General features: G+C 35.6%; 1 protein-coding gene across 4 annotated transcripts in view; it reads right to left on the minus strand.

Moving 5' to 3' along the window:
- Positions 1 to 220: 220 nt before the first annotated feature.
- Positions 221 to 22,246, minus strand: part of LOC106883394 (serine/threonine-protein phosphatase 6 regulatory subunit 3) — a 52,063-nt gene continuing 30,037 nt past the window's right edge. The window contains exons 6-29 of one of the 4 annotated variants that reach the window (XM_014934387.2): positions 21,570 to 21,756; positions 21,298 to 21,435; positions 20,324 to 20,389; positions 19,532 to 19,644; positions 18,564 to 18,668; positions 17,422 to 17,551; positions 16,841 to 16,999; positions 16,625 to 16,750; positions 15,976 to 16,040; positions 15,424 to 15,542; positions 14,944 to 15,029; positions 14,152 to 14,241; positions 13,109 to 13,126; positions 9,647 to 9,741; positions 9,323 to 9,383; positions 8,661 to 8,794; positions 8,373 to 8,503; positions 7,810 to 7,942; positions 7,358 to 7,431; positions 6,907 to 6,994; positions 6,428 to 6,577; positions 4,605 to 4,646; positions 2,073 to 2,387; positions 221 to 1,430 (exon numbers count right to left, since the gene is read on the minus strand). In XM_014934387.2, coding sequence (XP_014789873.1) covers positions 1,358 to 1,430; positions 2,073 to 2,387; positions 4,605 to 4,646; positions 6,428 to 6,577; positions 6,907 to 6,994; positions 7,358 to 7,431; positions 7,810 to 7,942; positions 8,373 to 8,503; positions 8,661 to 8,794; positions 9,323 to 9,383; positions 9,647 to 9,741; positions 13,109 to 13,126; positions 14,152 to 14,241; positions 14,944 to 15,029; positions 15,424 to 15,542; positions 15,976 to 16,040; positions 16,625 to 16,750; positions 16,841 to 16,999; positions 17,422 to 17,551; positions 18,564 to 18,668; positions 19,532 to 19,644; positions 20,324 to 20,389; positions 21,298 to 21,435; positions 21,570 to 21,756 — 2,698 coding nt within the window. In that variant the 3' untranslated portion in view covers positions 221 to 1,357. Of the gene's footprint in view, positions 1,431 to 2,072; positions 2,388 to 4,604; positions 4,647 to 6,427; positions 6,578 to 6,906; positions 6,995 to 7,357; positions 7,432 to 7,809; positions 7,943 to 8,372; positions 8,504 to 8,660; positions 8,795 to 9,322; positions 9,384 to 9,646; positions 9,742 to 13,108; positions 13,127 to 14,151; positions 14,242 to 14,943; positions 15,030 to 15,423; positions 15,543 to 15,975; positions 16,041 to 16,624; positions 16,751 to 16,840; positions 17,000 to 17,421; positions 17,552 to 18,557; positions 18,669 to 19,531; positions 19,645 to 20,323; positions 20,390 to 21,297; positions 21,436 to 21,569; positions 21,757 to 22,246 lie in introns of all 4 variants that reach the window. The other 3 variants (XM_014934386.2, XM_014934388.2, XM_014934389.2) reach the window with 3 other exon arrangements.

Below are 22,246 nucleotides of genomic sequence, written 5' to 3' on the forward strand. Positions count from 1 at the left end.
AAAAAAAAAAAAAAAAAAAAAAAAAAAAGCACCAGAAATGTCATTTAGATCAGACAGCTCTTCAAATTGGATTATAGTCGCTTGTGGCGGCATACTGGGGCTGGCTTCGCAGTATGCAGGAGATCTGAGTCAATTACTGTTCAGTCCCACCAGTAAAATATACCATGTTTTTACACTTCACTTCTTGGAGAGAAATACAGAGTTGGAAAAATAGGTGAAGTTTGGTTTTAACATTTTATTTCACCCTGTTGTTGTTGTAGTAGTTGTTGTGTGCAACTGTGACATGTAATGGTTAGAAAAGGATTTCACACAGATTTCATTGTCCATATTTCATCTAACAAACCTTTCTCGTACAAAAGAGCACAGATAAAAATTCTGACCAAATAGAACATCATCAATAGAATTTTATATACATATATTATATATATATACACACACACACACACACACACACACATATATACATATCTATATACATACATATATATATACACACACATATATATATACACATATGTACACATACACACATATATATACACAAACATACATATATATATATATACATATATATACACATACATATATATACATACACACACACACACACATATATAATGTATGTATATAAAAAAGCAACTCATTTCTACAGATAATGCTTCCTGTTCATTATTCAAGTCCAATAGATTGCAATATTTTAAGGGGGAAGGGACACAAGAAAATATAAAATGAAAATAATTATTAACAAATGAGAGAGAGAGAGAGTGTGTGTGTGTGTGTCTGTTCAACAGTATCTACTTTGGTGAGTGCCAGCAGACAACAGTTGTAAGCTGGACTGGAAACAAGGCCAAAAGAGAGTTGCAAATAACCAGAATGAAGACAAATAAACAAGTTCAGACACCGAGAACTAACTGAAGGAAGAAGAAGAAAAAAACAAAACTCCCCCAAAATAAATCAAATAGTTATAGGCAAAGAAAGACATGGGGTGGAGGGGCAAGGTGGGCGAGGGAGGGGGCAATGTGTGATTATAATAATTATAATAATAATAATTATCATTATTATAATAATAAAAGAACAGGGGACAAAAACGAATATACTACCAATTACTGAAGTCAAGAGCCAGCTGGATGGAAGATGACCATCAAGTAATAAACCTTTGAGGCAAATGCTGCTCCTCCAGACAGATGTTTTGTTATAGACGTTTGTTTGCAGGCAGTGTTAATTAGCAATCAAACACTATGCTGACTTTCTAAGTGTTAGACAGGGCAGTCAGACAATTAGGGAGTTGTTATTAAGGCATGTTGAGAATGTTGTTTATGCTGCCGCCCTGGACAACACAGGATCTATGATATCTAATTCAAACGGGTCCATTCTTCATTGATGCTGTTATAGCCTTTTCATATTTTTCCATAGCTTCAATTGCTTGAGACCTGCAAAACAGAAAGACCAAGACAGGATTAAACCGTTAGCAATTATACTGGCCATAACTGGCCGCAATATACTGTGTTTTATACTAAAACTGACCGGCTCCAACCTCTCACAACTACCCTACAATGTCATTCTAAAAATATACAATCACATCATTGAAATCTTGGAGCTAAAAGACAATGCAGAATTAATTCCAAACAATGTGAATGAATAAGCAATATATTTCAGTAAGAAATCTGAATGTTAAAGGGTCAAGCTAAATAATTCTAATTTCGGTACAAGGCTAGTAATTTTGAGGGGGGGTGGGGAATGTTGATTACATCAACTCTGTTGATCAGTGGGTACCTATTTTATTGTTCCCCTACCCCACCCCCACCCGAAAGGATGAAAGGCAAAGCTGACCTTGCAAGAATTTGAACTCTCAATGTAAAGAACAGCATTTTGTCAGGTGCAATAAGGAATAATTCTGCCAGTTTGCTACTGTTTAAGCTAAATAAATTTCCATCAAATATTTCTCTCACTACAGAGGAGATACATAGGTAACCCCTATTACATATGGGGGGAGGGTGAGAGTGGTTGAGGAGATGTCTGATGAGGAGTCTCTCCTAACACCACGCAAACTTATTCCGTTCATAATTAATTACCTGATATTTTCTATCAAATTAGATTTGGAAGATTCACTGTTGCCATCTGTATTGGAAGTGGTGGACTTGGCAACAGAATCATCGTTAGGTTTGGATTTATCTTCACTAATTCCTTCTGGGTCTTTATCATTACTGGCAGTAGAGACACTTGTTGTAGCAACACCAGAACATTCTGATGTAGCAACACTGGAACATTCTGTTGTAGACACACAGGATGAACTTTCTGTTGTAGATACACTGGGAACAACGGTGGTAGAAGAAGACGAAGCCTCTTCAAAATTACTTGGTTTAATAAGACCAGCTGAACTCAGAAAACTGAAATAGAAAAACATACAAAAATCATCTGAAGAGAAAAAAATTGTTTTAAATGATACAACAATGTTAGTCGCTTTTGTTTGTTTCTTTGTTAGGTAATGCTGATAGTGGTTTCAAACCATTAAATACAGAATCAAGACAGGATCAAAAGAGAAAGAAAAAAATAAGCCAGAAGAGAAACAAACTTTATCAGAAAAATTTTGATAGCTACATTGTGTTTGTTTGAAATTGTGTTTAAATTACAAAAAAGGGTTCTAAGAATCATTGACAAATATTGATATTTTAAGAAGAAAGAGAAGTCATTTACCAAACTACAGAAATATGTCACACTTTCTTACATTTTGCTGAAATGTGCATCGTTCAGATTTCAAGTTTGAATTTCATACAAGAATTTAAGAAGAAAATCAAAGCTTTCTTTGAGACTGCCTTAAAAGCAGAGCGGTGCTAGATATAGTATTTATCAATTGTAATCAAGGTCTCGAAATTGCTGTATTTGTTGCATGGGGTGAGGGTGCTAGCTTTCCCAAACTCAACTCTAGTTTTTTTTTGGCTCAGCTAAGTACGAAAACTCGTTTTATTAACCTTCTCACTATTTCATTGTCTGAGATTAAGATTGGAAATTAAGTAAAACTTTAAAGATTTAAACTTAATACTCATGAGTGCTTGGTGACCTCATTAATGCTGGTGCCCCTCCCCAACAAAGAAAGAGAGAAAGCACCCAGTCTGCTCTGTAAAGTGGTTGGCATTAGGAAAGGCATTCTGCTGAAGAAATCATACCCAAGCAGACAGTGGAGCTGAGCACAGCTCCCTGGCTTGTCGGTTCCTGTCAAAATGTGAAACCCATGCCAGCATGAGGGGGGGGGGGGAAGGATGTTAAATGATGATGATGATGCAAAAGCAGTCAATATCTACACCAAGAGAAGTGTAGTGATAGTTAAAGGTTAGATTTTAAATGTAAAGCAAATGTAAAATATGTCTAGATGAAAATACATGAAGACAACTGTTTTAAGTTGTAGAAAAGAAAAAGAAATGGCAGGAGCCTTTGTCATGCATACTTAATATAGATTCAGAACGAACACTAAAATGCAGGAAGGTGAGCAATTGGTAACAAACAAGGCAAAAAAGCAATCTTACCGAAAATAAAGAAATGGAAAGTTACGGGTATATGCCAAAGGTCAACGATAAATGGAGAGAGTGACTTTTGGAGTACTTGTTTATCATTGCAGATGAATATAGAGAGAACAATTTTAAATGATTAGAAACAAAAACACTTACACATGATGAAGAGGTTGTACATTGATATTGAAAAACATAACATTGCCACATGCATTCACCAGCACATTTGTACATCAAAAGCACACTGACATGCATAAAGCAAAATATTCATTTTAAAAATAATTTTTTTGTGAAAGTTTTTATATTCCTTATCAATGTCGTGTATTCGTTTTTTTTATTCAAATTTAAAATTATCGTGTCACAAATCCAAAGCTATTAGAGGCATTTTAGAACACTTTGCACTTACTGACTACAGTCAGATTAACCTCAATGTGTTTTTTTTTTCCTTTTCTTCTTGAAACCAAATTGACAAGGCACAAAAGGCTCTGTATTTTGGGAGATGTAAGTAAAAATGCAATATTAAAGAATTTCTCAAAGATATTATCAATACAAAGAAATCAGGGATTGAAACTGTGTTACAGTTTCTGCTCACCCCACACTATACACCATAGAACTCAAACCCAACTTATTAGCAGTGACTTACCAATAGCAGAGCTGGATACAACTGAAGAGAAAACAGTTGTATCAGGTGTAACTTGTTAGTCAAGAGGGAACTATACACATTAGGGAAGAAATCGCTCCAAAAGATTACAATTAAGAAGTCTGAGAATGAACAACTAAATTCATTACAACAGAGCATATTAGTATATAAGCTACATCTTTGAAGCTAAAAACTTGTGTAGATTGTCATAGAAGAGGAACTAGACTCATGTTAAAAAACAATTTTTAAAAAGACATTAAAATCCATGGGGAAATAATGTTTGTATAAATCTGATACAAGTTTCAAATAAAGAATGAAAACAAAGAAATGAACAAATCAGAAATGTTGTCCTATCTGGATTGTAACCGGTAGAATGTGCTAGCTGAAAGCAGTGCAGGAGAAGCAGTTTGCACCTAAAAGAACGGTGCAGTCAGCGAAAGCTTTCAAAGAGGAAAACTCACTTAAAATTCTGATAAAGCTCTTCATCAGTTTCAAAATGTAACCTTTATTCAGAGGGAGAGAAAAAGAAAAGCTATCTTGACTCATTGCTGAGTGAAGGGAAAAAAAAAATTAAATGAAATGAAATACTGCAATCATGAGCAAAAGATTTCCTTAGACACAGAATGTTGGGGTTATGTTTGTAAGTAACTAATGAGGTGATTGTCATAATGATTTTGAAATAGGAAACCTCCAGATCCATCAATAGATTACAACAGAATGTTAATGAACGCCGCTAGCTTTTCATCAGTAAGTGATTACAGGGAGATTCTTTGCGCATAAATTATGGTTTGACTTAAAGACAAACAGACACTTAGATAGAGTTACTCGATTAAGGAAAATAATGATAAAATGGAGAAGGAAAAGTGGCAAAAACACATATCTATTTTTAAAAACATTTGAATTGTGTTGAGTGACTATGTTGGTCAGATGGATAGCCTTAGACGTCCAGGGGATAAGAGGAAGAATAATTAATGAAAGAAACAGAAAACTGAAGACTATTATCAAAAGTCTACGACAGGTTTGCAGGCGATCATCATCAAAGAGTTTTGGTGAAGAAGTGATGTTCACAAAGCGATTCTAAAGAAGAATATACCAAAGTGGGCTTGCATTGCTATCTCTAGATTTACCAGTTGAATTTGGCATTGTAAGCTAACAAAACATTTGTTAATTTTACAGTGCTGCCACTGCTTGATGGAGCCAGTTGTTCCTGTATCTTGGCCACAGACCCAACATAGTGCTGATGTCAGAATAGAAGCTACTTCTCTGATAGCCTTTCTTTTCATTTGGTCATTCAAGCTCTCTTTCAGGCAAAGCAAACTCCCAAGAATTACCTGCATTCACAATTGCTATGATCTGATGATCCAACAAGGAAACATTTACATGGTTGTGTAGCCTGGTAAAAAACAGCAATGAAATCTCAAATTATATCCTAAGACACATTGAATAATGTATGTCTGAAATGATAAAAAGCTGCAACTGGAATGTCTCTATTATAGCCCTAGGCCAACCAAAGCCTTGTGAGTGAATGAAGTAGATGAAAGCTGAGAGAAACCTGTCGTGTATGTATGTGTGCACATATACATGTGGGTGTATATGTTTGTGTGTACCTTTGTCTTGACATTGTGTAATGGTTGTAAACGAGCATCCTTGTCATACAAGCAGTGTAGTTTTAGTTTCCAATCTTCTGTGGAAAATATGTCTGGCCCTGGGGAAATATTATCTTGCTTGGAAAGCAGAATAGGGTTGGTGACAGGGAGGTATTCATTCAGTCATAGAAAATCTGCCTCAATAAATTCTGTTTGACCCTTGCAAGCAAGCAAAAGGGACGTTAATGATGATAAACGAGGATACCTATAATTATTGTGAGAAGACTTGTCACACAGAGGGCAGTATTTAGAGCAATTCGTTTTCTTTTTCTCAGAGTTTGATATGACTTGGTGTTGGGTACAGGGTCTCTTTGCTATTCCACCACCTCTAGTGTACATACATAGGTACATAGAGTGTGTGTGTGTGTGTGTGTGTGTGTGTGTGTGTGTGTGTGTGTGTGTGTGTGTGTGTGTGTGTGTGTGTGTGTGAAAGACAGAGAGAGAGAGAGGGGGACTGAGGTGGTTTAAAATTTGGATCTCAAGGTCGAATGTAAAACAACACCAGTCTAAATAGTGCAGGGAATGGTTCAGGTGCTAATATACGTCACAGAACATGGGTGAGGGAAGTGAAGGGAGTCACAATTTGTACTTTCATAAGCTCATTACTCATTATTCCAACAAGATGGAGATGACTATACCTTTCTTGTGAACAGTTTACTACTTTTTCTGCCTCAGAGTCGTCACTTGAAGCAATTGGGTCTGAGTTAGCTGACTGGTTGCTATCAGATTGACTGCTGTCATCTTTAGTAGACCATTCTTTATTGGTAACATTTTTTTTGGTATCACCACTGTTAAAAAACAAACAAAATAAAACATTTTAAAATACAAATATGAAATTACCAATGCTGGAACATTACAACCAACATCACCAGAAACTACACCTCCAGCTTGGCATCCAATTTTGGTTTGTTTACATCCATCTAAATTGGTGGTTTGTCAAAAAGGCCCAACAGTATAAGTACCAGACGTAAAACCTAAGTAAAGGGAGCGGGGTCCGTTTGATTAAATTCCTTCAAGGTGGTGCCCCAGCATGGCCACACTCCAATAACTGTAAAAGTAAAAAAAAAAAAAAACTGCAAAGGATAAAAGTAAACACAAGAAATAGAAGGATGTGTACCTCCAAAGTGCATCTTCTTTAGAACTTTTTCCATTTTCATCTTTTGCAGCAGTTTCAACTGTTCTGGTTTGAGGACTTTTTGGAGAATCTGAAACACAGAGTTTTGGAACATCATGATAATGGTCTCTCTCTCTCTCTCTCACACACACACACACATACATCATGTAGAGTTTATACATATACAAGTAGGATGGCTACTGGAGTCACACATGACTGGAAGACAACCAGCCAGGTTTACAGCATAACAAACGGTTACCAGAGTTATAAAACTATAAAACAGACAGACAAATATACAACAATGAAATAGAAGAACGATTAAATAAATTCAAATCTAATTTTCTCAAGTAAATAATAATGGTAGCACATAAAAAACAAGCACTACTGAAAAGAATACGTCCACCTTTGCTAAGGTGGGGGTAATAATTATTCCAATATATAAATAGATACGTACTCTTATCTTCACAGCCTGAACTAGACACAGTGTCACCAGTATCCATAGCTATAGGAGAGCTACTCCGAGGAATTCTGGAAAACAAAAGAATTACATTATTGGATGACAGGAATTAGTCAATATATCAGGTTTAAACATGGCTGTGTGGATTAAGAAGTTCATTTTGCAACCACATCACTTTGGGTTCAATCCCACTACATGGCAGCTGAGTGGTGTATAGTACTGAAGGCGGTGGCTTTATGCTAGACGGACATAAACATGTGTCTTGCAATAGAGGTGAAATATGGCCACCCCAGTTGGATTTATGTCATTAATAAAGACATATATTTCTTGATGTTCATACATTTGGATTCTAAAGAGTAGCTTGATAGAAAAAGTGATGAAGATTTTTAGAACACCCATTCAAAGTATTACAGCAACATGGTCAAAGAAGGCAACAAATTTGTCCGTACCGCTCCAAAGAGGAATTAAAACTAGAAAAGTCAGCCCAGTTATTTTCTGACATTTTCAGATCAAAGTTAGCCCACTTTTGATCAGGAGTCTCACTTCCTACAAGTGCTGTATCCCAAGGGGACGTTTCCATTGCTGTAAGAGAAGAAAGTAAAATTATAGCAATTTTACTCCAAAGACAGAAACCTTGTAAGTTGAATTTGTTAATATCAAATGCAACAACAGAAAAATTGGTAGAGAAATTATTGATGTAAAATAGTCAGAAATACTTTGCAATTCAGTAACAGAGACCAACAGAACAGGTACCAGACTTAAGAAATAAGCGCTGGGGTCAATTTATTCAACTTAAAGCCTTCGAAGTGGTTAGGGTTAGCACGGCTGCAGTCCAATGATGGAAACAAGTAAGAAATAGAAGATCAACGTACAACCAAGCTGATCAAAACAATTTGAAATCTCATCAACCAGCATGCTGAACATATTTAAGTGAATTTGAACAGGGGCTTAGCAATAGCATCTTTCTCTGTTGATACATAGCCTAGAAGAATAAGGATCAAAGAAAACTGACCTTCTACATCGACATCCATCTTCTCTTGAGGCTGTTGTAGAATGCACTTTGGAGAGTCTAATTCTTCATCACTGTCGGTGTTGTCCTCTTCCTCTTCCTGATCATCAGAACCAAGACTGTCGGTTGACATACTACAACCATGGAGAGAAAAGAAACAAATTGAGAACAGGGCTGGGCAGTGTTTCACAACTACAAGACATCTATTCCAATAAGGAAAAGTATAGATTATTAGAGAAGAGAGAGAGAGGCTCACATGACTAGGAGATATTAAGTAACCTAGCTGCTTACCCAGTTGGCTGGACAGGTGAATTTTCAAAGAGAATAACTTCCTTTTTTTCCCAGATTTCTTCATCACTATCATTGTCATCAAACTGCTGGATTCGTTCATTACAGGCTTGTTCAAACATGGTGGCATTAGGGGCCTACAAACAATAGAAAGTGCAGGTGCAGCTATTAGCAAGATAATGCATGTGACTTTTTATCCTTCTTTGCTAATGATGATCACACAGTCACACAAAGATGGAGTAAAAGAACAACAAAAAAGTGTATTAAGCTGACACTCAGGAAAAATGGAAGACGTCTTTAGCATTTTAAGCCTATACTCTTCTGCAGAAAGGATGGATGAGGAGGGACAAAAGATGGCGAGGAAAAGAAAACAAAAGGTGTCTGAGTTAAACAGCCAAGGCATGCTGTATATCTGAATAGATTGAAAGTGTTGCGTGACAGACATGACTATGTCTGAGTTGGATTTTTTAAAGAACTTTTCATCTTTTCTTATTAGTCTTGTATGCTCATAGAAACCATTAGTCCAGTAACATTTCAGAACCACCTCAACTCTATTTATGGAATGAAATGACGAGAGAATGTTGTGTCTGGATGTGCTTTGGATTGGATTGCAAAGAATCATGGGATAATTGGTGAGAGAGAGAGGGGGGGAGGTCTATACTTACACTATCTTCATCAGCCCTTATATTGAAGTCAATGCTTGAGATCTTCTCATTAAATGTGGTGCTGCAGGAAACAAAGAAAGAAGCAAACACTGAATTGCTGCTACAATTTATTCACAAGTAAAAGACGATTTCAGCTACGATTATATACTGCACATTGATGTAATAAAAGTTGTTATTTGACCATAACAATTTACACAAAATATTAAATGAGCCCAACTTTGCATATATAAACAGAAATTATTTTGGAGGAAAAAGTATCTTCCATGCCATCAAATAAAATAGAAAAAGAAATATCAAGAGAGAAGGCGGAGAATGACCACTCACTCAATTTTGCCATCTTGGTCAGCAAAATCATGTTCATTGAAGCCAAATGTATCAATGAAATTAGATGTCATCTGTAGTTGGTAATCAGAGAAGGCCTGTTGATAGCAAAAACAAATGTGAAAAAAAGGTGAATGAAATAGAAGAAACTAATCTAGAGAAGTAAAGCTCAATTTTAGCAAAACTCATAGAAACCAGTGACAATGATTTTCAGTCAGTGATAATTAATTTCATCCAATTTAATGCTTTAAGCACTTCCTGTATAAGGCAAATTACAGAAGCAGTTTCTAAACTCTCAAAATTAAAATTACTGTAAGATATCCAAAGTTTTAAACAGAATACAGCAGATGTAACTGATGCAGCTTAAAGTATGACAAAAAAAAAATATTGTAATTGTGGATTAAGAGGAACATCAGAGAAATACAAAATAATACATCTTAAAATGTAAATGCATGCAGACAAAAGAAAATTACATGACATATATATATATGTATATATATATATATATTTATATATATATTTATATATATATATATATATACATATATATTTATATATATATTTATATATATATATATATATATATATATATATAACACATGTATATATAAATATATATACACATATGAATGCATTTATATATGTATGTACGTACACACATATATATGTACACATGTAACGTTTTCAGAAGAACAAATTTATTTTCAAATATCTAGTTTATAGTGCATGTCAGACATTAAAAGAGACAAAATACATGCAGGTCAACTAGACATGGAAGAAAAAAAAAACAGTTCTTAAAAAATCTCGATACAATACCTCAAACATTTAAATAATTTATTAACAATAAGACCTGCTGTGGTAAAAAGATAACACTAAAAAAACTATGTTATCACTAAGTTATACTGTTACTTGTGAGCACTAGATGCATTTAAGGTCAGACTAATTAAAATTACAAAACGTATATATAGTTGTATAACATTCTATTAGTAACATGACACTGATAGTCTCAAGAGTACATCTTAATATTTGACTAGAGCAAAATTTTAAACTGTGGCCATGTCATTAGCTTAGCAATCTTCTATATTTCTTCTTTATCTAACAATTTGTATTCCGATGGAACAAGGTCATGCAGTCTTGTTTTCGAAATAAACACCTGGCTACAATAAATGTTATGATACATCCAAAAGATCCAAATGATGCTCTGGTCTGATAACATTTTTATCTTATTTCCCCTTTCTCAATAAAACAAGCAATCTCTATTTCTCTCTCTCTCTCTCTCTCTTTTTTAAATAAAAAAAAAAAACAGCACAACCCATCTATGATTGCAAATCGGCTGAAAATGCCAGCAAATATAAAGACCTATACAAGACCTACATAAACTATGAGCCGAATTGGTTTTATGGCAGTTTTTTTTTTCTTTTTTAATGCAAGCCCATGTCGCACAGATCTGAAATATATTCCAGTTTGTATATATACCATGTTGAAAGGCAATTTACTGCAGTATTCATCCAGAGATATGAAAATTGCTCCAATAGTGGCTAGCAAGAACGCAATACTAGTGAATGTTTATTCATTGTTTCCTAGATATTGGATGTGACAAATCTCCTCTAAGCATGTCATTGAATGTGAGTACATGCCATTGATAAGACCCAACAAGGCCAAAATGCACCTGGTGTTCCCATTCGCCACTGCTGGGGTGATTTATGTTCCCCTCCACTATAATGTTTTTAAACACAGCATGTCCATAAGAGATGTTATCTCTAGATAAATACCACAGTAAATTGCCTTTCGATGATGCAATGACATTAAGTTGGTTATTTAAAAAAATAAAAATGTATTTAGTCTCGTAAAATAACAGCATAAATCATAAAACCTCAAATACAACTCTATACTACATTCCGCAGATGGTCACTATATTTCAAGCTGATGTTGAAGATATCACTAAAACTGATGGTTGAGCTGTTACATCCTGGCTTGCCAAAATGATTTGGCATTATAAAGTATTTGACAGCAAAATCTAAACTATATTGTGAATATATTAATGTCATCAACATTGAACAAACTTTTACACAGATATACAGTTTAATAATTATACTGCAAGACATTCCATATCTCATTATTTTCAGAACTATATCAACAATACAATAAATTTTCATTACCAGTAACTTCCATGATACAATCACCATATCAAACGAATCTGCTGGGAAGAAGCTATATAAACTCAAAACAGGTAGCACAGTTCTTGCCCCTTGGTTTGCCAAAATACTTGGCCTTATAACAATTCTTTCTAATTAGTACCTAAGACCAGTAATTTAAATGAAGGACTGATTACACTGACCCCAGTACTAGACTGGTATTTTTATTTTATCGACCCCGAAAGGGTGAAAGGCAAAGTCGGCCTTGGCAGTATTTGAACTTAGAACCTCAAGGAATACTGCTGAGCACTTCATCCAACACACGACTCCACCAGCTTGCTACCTTATTCATTGTATAACTGACACTCCGTCGCTTACGACAACGAGGGGGGTTCCAGTTGATCCGATCAACGGAACAGCCTGCTCGTGAAATTAACATGCAAGTGGCTGAGCACTCCACAGACACATGTGCCCCTTGTATCTAGTATGTAGTATGTTGTATCAGAGAGAGATTCGGTGTGACAAGGCTGGCCCTTTGAAGTACAGGTACAGCACTACTCATTTTCCCAGTTCAGTAGACTGGAGCAATGTGAAATAGAGTGCCTTGCTCAAGGACACAACACATTATTGGGTATTGAATTCACAGCCTTACCACCGTGAGCTGAATACTCTAACCACTAAGCTATGTGCCTTCATTATATTAAATATATATATATATATATATATATATTTTTAGAGGCTCTGCTGAAGCTATAAGGTGTTACTCAGGCACTAACCTGAGTCCACTGCATCTTATAGCAGAAACAGCTATAAGCTAATGAAGTTCATAATTGTTTATACCTTTGTCATCTTGTTTTCTTTATATATGCATATATATGTGTGTGTGTGTGTATATATATATATATGCAATCATATATATAATTATCCTGGGGTCTGTCTAAATATGTCTCAATAAGAGTAATATGCTGCAAAGAACGAAATATATTTTCATATACAGACCTGTTTATAAACCTTCATGTGCACAGGACTGTGTGGACAACACAGATTTACCCCATTTACTAAACACTAAAATCAGTCAAACGAAAACAGTAACTAGTGCAACAACTGAAGATGGAAAAAATGAGGGAGGGGGGAGGAGGTTTGGAAGTAAGTGAACACACAGTGACATGAGTGATGATGGTTGAGAATCATGTGGAAAGTACAAGCTATGAGACTAGGATAATTTATAATATAGCCTGCCCTCCACTTTACCAGCAATAATAACATGACATTAGACAGATCTGAGGGCAGCAAGACCATTAACGTGGTGAGACAAGTGTCCACTACTTACTTGAGAATAGTTGGGTTTCTGAAAAAAAAGCAATGTCGATGACAAGCATCAGAAGAAAGTCGTTAGAAGACAGGTGAGAAAACTAAGGTGAGAATAATTATAATAATTAGGATTTCTGTCTTAGGTAGAAAGGCAATGCTGACTCTGAGCAGAACTGAATTCTAGACATAAACACATAAATACAGCAAAGTATTAAAGCCTGACACTTAGCAGAGCCAACCATCCATTCACTGCATGTAGTTCTTCAAAGCCTGTGAATTTCCTTCACAATTCCATAAACCTGAGTAACAGAATAAGCTAACTACAAAGCAGATTTTTTAAGACATTCACAACGAAACACCTCTAATGGATAAGATTTAAAGCAGTTGGAGAAGTTGATCAACATTTCTCTAAAAATTTTCTGTACAAAATATATGCATTAAAACATTACTTACTTGAGAATATAATACATAACAGTTTTAATACAATATGAAATATTGAATAAACTGTAATACAAACAAGAAACAGTTAAATAAGGTAGAAAAAAAAAAAAGTAGTTGCTTGAGGCATGCCTGTGGGGTTAATTAGCTTGTTTCCCATCTAAGTGGTTTTAGGTTCAATCCCATTGCAGGGCACTTTGGGCAAAGAGTTTCCAGCTACAGCCTCAGGCTGACCAAAGCTTTGTGAGAAGATTTGGTAGGTAAAATTTAAAAGTCCATTACGTGTGTGTGAAAGTGCTCGTGTCTCGTTATCAAGGCTTCACATGAATTACAAAGGTGTACCCTCATACAGTAAAGTAGGGATTTTTACCTTAATAATTAAAAAAAAAAAAACCCCAGGAAATTTACTCCCCATAAATTAGCCATGAAGGTTTCAGTATCTGGACCCTGACCCTATTGAGATAAGGGCTTCAAGCGTTTTTAGTCGTTCATACCAACCCCAATACTTAATCCAGTACAGCACTTAGTTTACACAGAAGTTGAAAGCAAAGAGATGCAAAGCGTAACTACTTGGAATATTTGGGTCTAAAAGGAAACGGAAAAAAGCAGAAAGAGGTGACTTACTTGTTGCATTACAGCATCTTGGTTAAAAGGCAAATCTCTGAAGTCAGTGTCATCATCTTCACTACTTGAATGGAGAGGATGACCTTGAACCTACAAATCACACACACACACATACATAAGTACTTGAAAGTAACCAATTCTTTTACATATATGCACGCTTCTATAATATCATTTGTATGCAAATTACTAAATTACTCATTTCCTAACCTAAACGGCAAACATGTGTGGCCCAGTGGCTAATGTTTGGTACTCACAATCACAAGATTGTGGTTTCAATCCCTTGTGCTCTTTAGTAAAACACTTCCTTTCATGTTGCCTCAGTCCACTCAGCTGTAAATGAGTAACCCTGCAGTGAACTGGCATCCCATTTGGAGGAAAATGTTGTGATTTCGGTCATCTATGTGCCATGGAAACCAGGTACCTGTGAATTCGAGGACTTAAGACAGTAAAGTCCAACAGACTTGGTTCTTGCTAACCAGAACACTACCAACAACAAATCTGATGTACAGGGTGTCCATAAATAATCTTTACAACTTCTACAATTTTATTGTATCTATTGTAAAGGTAATTTATGGACACCCTGTATATTGTTTCTTTGTTTTGTTTTTTAATCTTTATTTACACATACCTGGGTATGAGTGCATTCAAGTCTGAATGGTAATGAAGTTTGTCTCTTAGCAATGAAACTCAGGGTTCTTGGACAAGTGTCTTCTACATCATCCTCAAGTTGAGCCTAACACACACCTAAATACATTTAAACCATATACACAAGATTGAGTTACTAATACATACCAATTCAATTGTATTTTGTTTGTTGGTCTCAGCAAGTGTCGAAGAAACAAAAGTCGTCCATTTATTTCTATATTCTTCTGGAATCTCTGAAATACAAATAGCATTCTTTACTATGTACATATAATTGTGGAAGTTTGTATTTGTTTGTGCAACCGTTTGCATAATTATACAAATATTCCATATAATTGTACAAATGTGTGAACGAGAAAGAGAATTTCCAGACAGTTCAAAAAACACAACAGTAAAAAAAATTACACACACGATGATGGCAATTTCTGCCTGTCTGAAGATTATGGGGGAAAGCCACAAGTGGCTCTGCAATCCAGTCTTTGATGCTGCAGCACTTTTCTTCCTGCCTACATTTACCAATTTTAAAGTGAGAAGCAGCCCATACAATCTGATCTTGCTCTTTAGATTTGTAAGTCAGAACGCAGGGACTCAGTAGGCTCAGGCAGTAGAAAAGTCAATAAAAGCCCTTACCTTTTAAGTATTCTTTAATTAATTCGCTGTTTTCTCCTTTTTCTATACATTCAGTAATGTGATTTGCTATTTTAGTTAAATGTCCCATATATCCTCGACGTCTGCCTCCAATACGATGTCTGCAAAAAAAAAAATAAATAAATAAATAAAAATAACATTTATCATTTTGAGATTTCAACATTTTCATTTTTTATTTTTCTCTCATTTCGTGTCATTTTCCATGCTGCTCTGATTTGGAAAGAGTCTATGACATAACACAGTTTCATGCACCTAAACTTAATGTATATCTTCTGTGAAGCCAAATATTTGTATCACTTATTCCATATAATATTCAAAATCATCATCTAATGCCCACTTTTCCATGACTGCAGGAGTTGGATGGAGTTTATTTATTGGTTGGATTTGAACACAGAACATAAAGACCCAGAAGAAATGTCACCAAGCATTTTGTCCGATGCACTACCGATTCAACCAGCTTGCCATGTTTTATGCAAACATTATAACAACAAAAAAGCAAAATGTAAAACAAGAAAACATTCGAAGGTCACTTACTCGTATTGGTCATTCTCTTCCCATGAATCTAGAATTCTCTGCATCAAATTACATTTAATAAATATCTGAATATAAAACAAAAGAAGAGTAAATTATGATTTCATACAGAACTGGCAAGGTTTTTTATTATTTGATTAGCTTACTAATTAATAGAACAGTGATTATAAATAATAAAATCCTTATGGAGTTGATGAAATAAAATACCAGCTGAACACCCTTCAAAATTGTTAGGCCTTGTGCCGAAATTCAGGGCAAAATGCTTAGCAGCCGTCAGTTTTCACATTCTGAGTCCCCCACTCCACCCCCACCCTGAAATTGCTGTCCTTGTGCCAAAATTTGAAACCGTCATCATCATTATTATTAGGATGATAATTCAATAGAAATGGAACATTTTTGGGGGTTCCTGGAAACATGGGTGTTTTGGTCATCATCTTTAGACAACCCTTATTCAAGGACCTTTTGAGTGAGAGGGGTTATTTGACCTGAAGAAATTTCTAACTGGACTCTACCTACAAGGCCATGATATGATGTCAGCTTGTCAAAACTTCTGGCACTGGATATTTCAATGTTTTACAAAGTGCAAAAAAAAAAAAGAAGCTAAAATTCAACAATGTGGATTATCTTTAAAACAATTAAAAAATCTACTTACTTGTTCTAAAAGAGGATGTTCCTTTCTGTTATCAATTTCTGTAGGTGAGTTGTTAAGTATTAAATATATGCATTGCTCTACTTGACTATGTAAGAAATTGTTCCATATATATTTGAAATATAAATCCTGAAAGAAGAAATGATAAAATCTAAGAAAAAACAGATGCTGAGAAAGAGAAGGGAGGAGATGCAATCGCACAGGTAAAATGTTACTTACCAACATTACACCAATGGTCCCAGAATTTGCCAATTCTACATTGACCTCATGAGAATTGGTCTGAATTAAAGCAGTGATCAATTTTGTTATTTGTAACCTAGTATTTCCCAGAGGTGGTTCAAGTATACCAATAGTGGTTGGCATAGCACAGTACCGGGGCTGAAAAGGAAAAAAGGGAAATTATATAGAACATCACCAGATCATCAACAAGAGTAATTTTATATTGGCTAAACACACACACACATTTCTTCTTCTTATCACTCTGTTGGTTATGACAAAAAGTGTTCCAGTTGATCCAATCAAAAGAGCAGCCTGCTTGTGAAATTAACATGCAAGAGGCTGAGTACACCACAGACATGTGTACCCTTAATGTAGTTCTCAGGGAAATTCAGTGTAACACAGAGTGTGACAAGACTGGCCCTTTGAATTACAGGTACAACTCATTTTTGCCAGCTGAATGGACTGGAGTAATGTAAAATAAAGTGTCTTGCTCAAGGACACAACATGGTATATCAATCCAACAGATGGTAAAAACTGTTCATGACAGGGGCAGAAGCTAACAAGCTTTAAGTGACCCTCACCTTAGGTGGATTTAATAAAAGTGAATGGAAGTCCTTTATTCTGGGAGTTATAGCATACAGAACATGGTTGACACCTTGTGTTAGATTTTCAATTTCTAAACTAGATCTCTGGTCCACTTCTCCTTCATATCTACAAGGAAAGACAAAAGAACACAATTAAGTATTTTCAAAAGTCACAAAAAACTGTAAAAACAGCAGCTTCAAAAATTCACATCATATCCTAAAACAAAACCAAAAAAAAACTAAAAAAACATGCATCTACAAACAGATTAACCTCACTTAAAAAAAATATTTTGGTACTTATTCTATCAGTCTCTTTCAACAAACTGCTAGGTTATAGGGATGTAAAAAAACCAGCAGCATTTGTCACATGGTAAAGGGGACAAACACAGGCACAAAGAGACAAATGCGCGCGTGTGCGTGTGTGTGTGTGTGTGTATACACAATGGGCTAGCACAGTTTCCACCTGCCAAATTCACTCATAAGGCATTAGTCAGCCCTGGGGCTATAAGTAAAAGATATATATATATATATATATATAGGTGCAGGTGTGGCTGTGTGGTAAAAAGCTTGCTCCCCAGCCACATGATTCTGGGTTCAGTCTCACTGCGTAGCACCTTGGGCAAGTGTCTTCTGTTATAGCCCCAGGCTGATCAAAGCCTTGTGAGTAGATTTAGTAGACAGAAACTGAAAGAAGCCTGTCGCGTGTATGTATGTATATTTGTGTTTGTCAACCCACTCCATCGCTTGACAACTGATGTTGGTGTGTTCATGTCCCTGTAACCTAGCGGTTCAGCAAAAGAAACCAACAGAGTAAGTACTACAGTTACAAAGAATAAGTCCTGGGGTTGATTTGTTTGACTAAAGGCAGGGCTCCAGCATGGCTACAGTAAAATGACTAAAACAAGTAAAAGAGTGTGTGTGTGTGTGTGTGTGTGTGTGTGTGTGTAAGCACATACACACACATGTATATGGGTATATGCCGTCCAACATTTTCCTCTAGTTTATTACAGGTATGGAGACACTTGAGACATGCACTAAATACATGGCAGGTTATTAAGCATGGTCAAAGTAAATGATTCAAGTAAGAGGGTAAGTGGGGTCGGGTGGGAGGTGGAAAATACAAATAAAATTACACTTTCTTGATATCAAGCAAAATCTGTACGACAAGAAGACCGTTGACGATAACTGATTCGTTCTTTTCTCCGTCCAGTATGTTGTTTAACAAACGACCGATAACTGGTTCACTGAAAAAAGCAAAATAAATAAAAACGGTTGTTTATACAAATCTGTTGAAGAAACCAAAGAACTACAGACATTAGTCATTCATCTAACTCAATATACATTAATCATTAATCTATATATGGTAGTGTGAGAGTGCATAGCCTAGTGGTTAGGGTATCGAATTCATGATTGCAAGATCGTGGTTTCAATTCCTGGACTGGGTGGTGTGTTGTGTTTATGAGCAAAACGCTTCGTATCACGTTGCTCTGCATTCACTTCGACATCTGATGTGTGGTACATCATTACACCTATTCACGCAGCATCAATTTGATGGAGGAAGTGAGCTTAACGTACAGCAGGAACATATAATCAGTACAAACAAATCATTTGCACAGGTTCTTCAGTAAGAAATTGCAGAACTGTCTTTCTCGGACTACAAGAGAGTACCATCATGTATGCTAGTCATTCATCTATACACATGTCCATGCGTGACATTTAGTAAATATTACTTTTTTTTTTTTTTTGTAGTAATTGAATGAACTCAAAATCACAAGGCTGTGAGTTCAATTCCTTGACAGGGTAACAAGGCAATTCTAATCATGTTGCTCTAATCTGTTCAAGTGAAACGACTAATAGCAAGCCCAGACGCAGGTTCCTTTTCTTCCGTCTGTTTCATCCAGGGGTGTTTCCACTGGGTCACATATAATGGTTTGATCATTTGGACTAATGAAAGAAAGGAACAATGGCAATTCATATGTCAAAGAAAGTAGTGATCACAACCAGTGAAGCAGTGTGAACCAATAATCGGAACCGGTATGCAAAGAGGGTTCAGTTGAGAAACTAGTCACCCCTATAAATATTAGATTTTGCAAACTGGTATACTTACGATTCTAAAGTTGCCAAGAGGGGATATGGTTGAGGACAATCCTGAATCTGAGACGGTTGTTCTCGACCTAATCGGACAATATCACAAAGAAATTGAGCTGCATTTGTATGAAACTGTGGAGAAAAATAAAAATAATAAAAATTAAAATAATGAAAAATGAACAATGAAAATATATAAAAGGAATGAAATAGTGCTATACATGATTACTACCAGCTAGTAAACAAAAAACAAAAAATTAAATATTTGAATTTTATGCAACTTTTTCATTGTAATTGCAAATTCAAAGTTCTAATCCTACCTCATATTAAGAAACGATTATCTCCCTTCTTACGTCTGCTTTCCATGCTGGAATGGGTTGGACAAGTCATCATGGCCAAAGTCATTTGTCATTAGGAGCAAACATTTGTACACATCATATGGCTGGGGTTTCTATGGCTGAATGCCCTTTCTATTGCCAACCACTTTACACAATGTACTGTGCACATGTTTTCATGGCATCAAAATTTTTTTTTAAATCTAAACTCCACCCTGAACCACCTGAGCATGGAAACACCATTTCCACAAACAGGAACAGTGTTTGGCCACCCGGTTATTGATACGATAAGAACCATACAAACAGCAGATCTGATAATGGATTTTGAAATCCAGAAGCACACACACACACATACAGCAAATACAAAAAGTCACACACACACACACATGCATAGTAGATACAGAAGGGGAACACACAGACACACAACAGAGAAACAACAAAGGTGGAAAATTACAGAATGGCGAATAAAAGTAACTCACATCTTCTTCAATTGATGGAACAACTTGATCCACGAGTCTTTCCACCAGTTTTTCTTCATTCAACCACTGAAATAGAAGAGAAAAGGAAATATAGACACAGAACATTTGCTTTAAATTTAAAGTTGAAATTCACTTGAAAATTTGGACCAAGGGAGTTTAGTGACAGAGTTCAATGATAGAGTACAAGAGATAAAATATTATTCATGGTTTTCCACAACACAGTTTGGATTCCTTGGAACTATTTCATACATGTCTTTTATAAAGGTAAAAAGGCCAAAAATGTTAATTTGATCTTCCTATACAGTCTAAGCTTTCATCTACACACACACACACACACTCTCTCTCAATAATCAACATCCTGATAGATTTGCAAACTTTGAAAGCAACAAGTTTAAGTGCCTAGGTCACCCTTAACAGCTAATGACTAGTAAGACATCTCCAGTATTGGTACCACCATAAAACATGCCTAGTTCCTTTTCGTAGACAGTAAGCTTAAAATGTCACCCTGCTTAACACTTTCATCTGGTTATGAAGTACATTTAGCTGAGTTCATTCGATTCAAAGCAAATGGGCCAAGCTTCCAACCAAAGAAGAACACATTCTATTAACACACTGATTCCCACTTGGTCACTGCTTATCAGAGACAGCATGATATAAAGATTTTTCAGCCAATGCCAAATGAAAGGGGCCAAATCCAATATATAACAGTACTTAAAAAGAAGTACTGGCATTGATTTCGTCGTAGTTTAATGTCTGTTTTCCATGCTGGCATAGGTTGGACGGTTTAAGTGGAGCTGGTAAGGCTAGGGCCCACACCAAGCGGCACTGGCATGGTTTCTACAACTGGATGCTCTTCCTAATGCCTAAATCGTTTGAGGCATGCTCCAGTATGGCCACAGGCCTATGACTGAAACAAGCAAAAGATAAATGAAATGGAAATAATAATATAAGGTTAAAAAAAGAAGCTGACTGACCTCTATCATTTCAAACTTTAGTTTTGTAGATTCTATACAGGTTATCAATCGTAACAAGAGATCCACCATTGCAGATGTACCAATATGTGTCAGTAAGGTTCCAACAAAGTCAGATTTTGATTTCAAATATTTAAATATCTGGGGAAAAAAAAATTTAATTAAAAAAATAAAAATCGAAAATTTGCTGAATTAGTTTCAATTTTCAAATATATTTTGAGAGTATTACGGAATGCAAACATGAATGGAAATCTTCAAATGCAAACAATACTTACCATCTCACTTTTTTTAACTGTAAGAAGGCCTATCACTTTACTGACAAAGCTAGCCAATAAGGGATTAAGAGGGCCCTTCATCTCCAAGAACCCATATAATTTGTTTATATAAACACTATCTCCAGTTAGGCAGTCATTGATCTGAGTTACATCACATGTCAATACTTCACAGCATGTATTTGGGTACCTTTTGGACAAAGAAACAAAGCATTAGAATCAGTTACTGTTTAAATAGTTGATTAGAGAGACATCTAAATAGTTCAAATTTAAGGATGTTTTAATCTGAAGCAAGACGTCTTTTTGTACGATTATATCAACTGTATTTACTTGCAAATAAGTTGGACTAATTTATACTTGATTTTAAGTGAAGAAATTGGGGTGCGACATACATGGGGCAAAACTAACAATATGAAGGGGAAAAAAATTTATACCAAGGTTTAACATTAAATTAGGGGGTTAACTTATACATAAGAAAATTCTGTGTGTGTGTGTGTGTGTGTGTGTGTGTGTGTGTGTGTAACAAAAGAAGCTGGAAAATTTTTTTTGGTATTATTTGTTCATCATGCGTACGAACAACCATGCTACATGGCAGTGAAACATGGGCTGTAACTGCTGAGGACATACGTAAGCTCGCAAGGAATGAAGCCAGTATGCTCCGTTGGATGTGTAATGTCAAT

Source organism: Octopus bimaculoides, chromosome 24 (genome assembly GCF_001194135.2).
Source record: "Octopus bimaculoides isolate UCB-OBI-ISO-001 chromosome 24, ASM119413v2, whole genome shotgun sequence".
Taxonomy (NCBI): domain Eukaryota; kingdom Metazoa; phylum Mollusca; class Cephalopoda; order Octopoda; family Octopodidae; genus Octopus; species Octopus bimaculoides.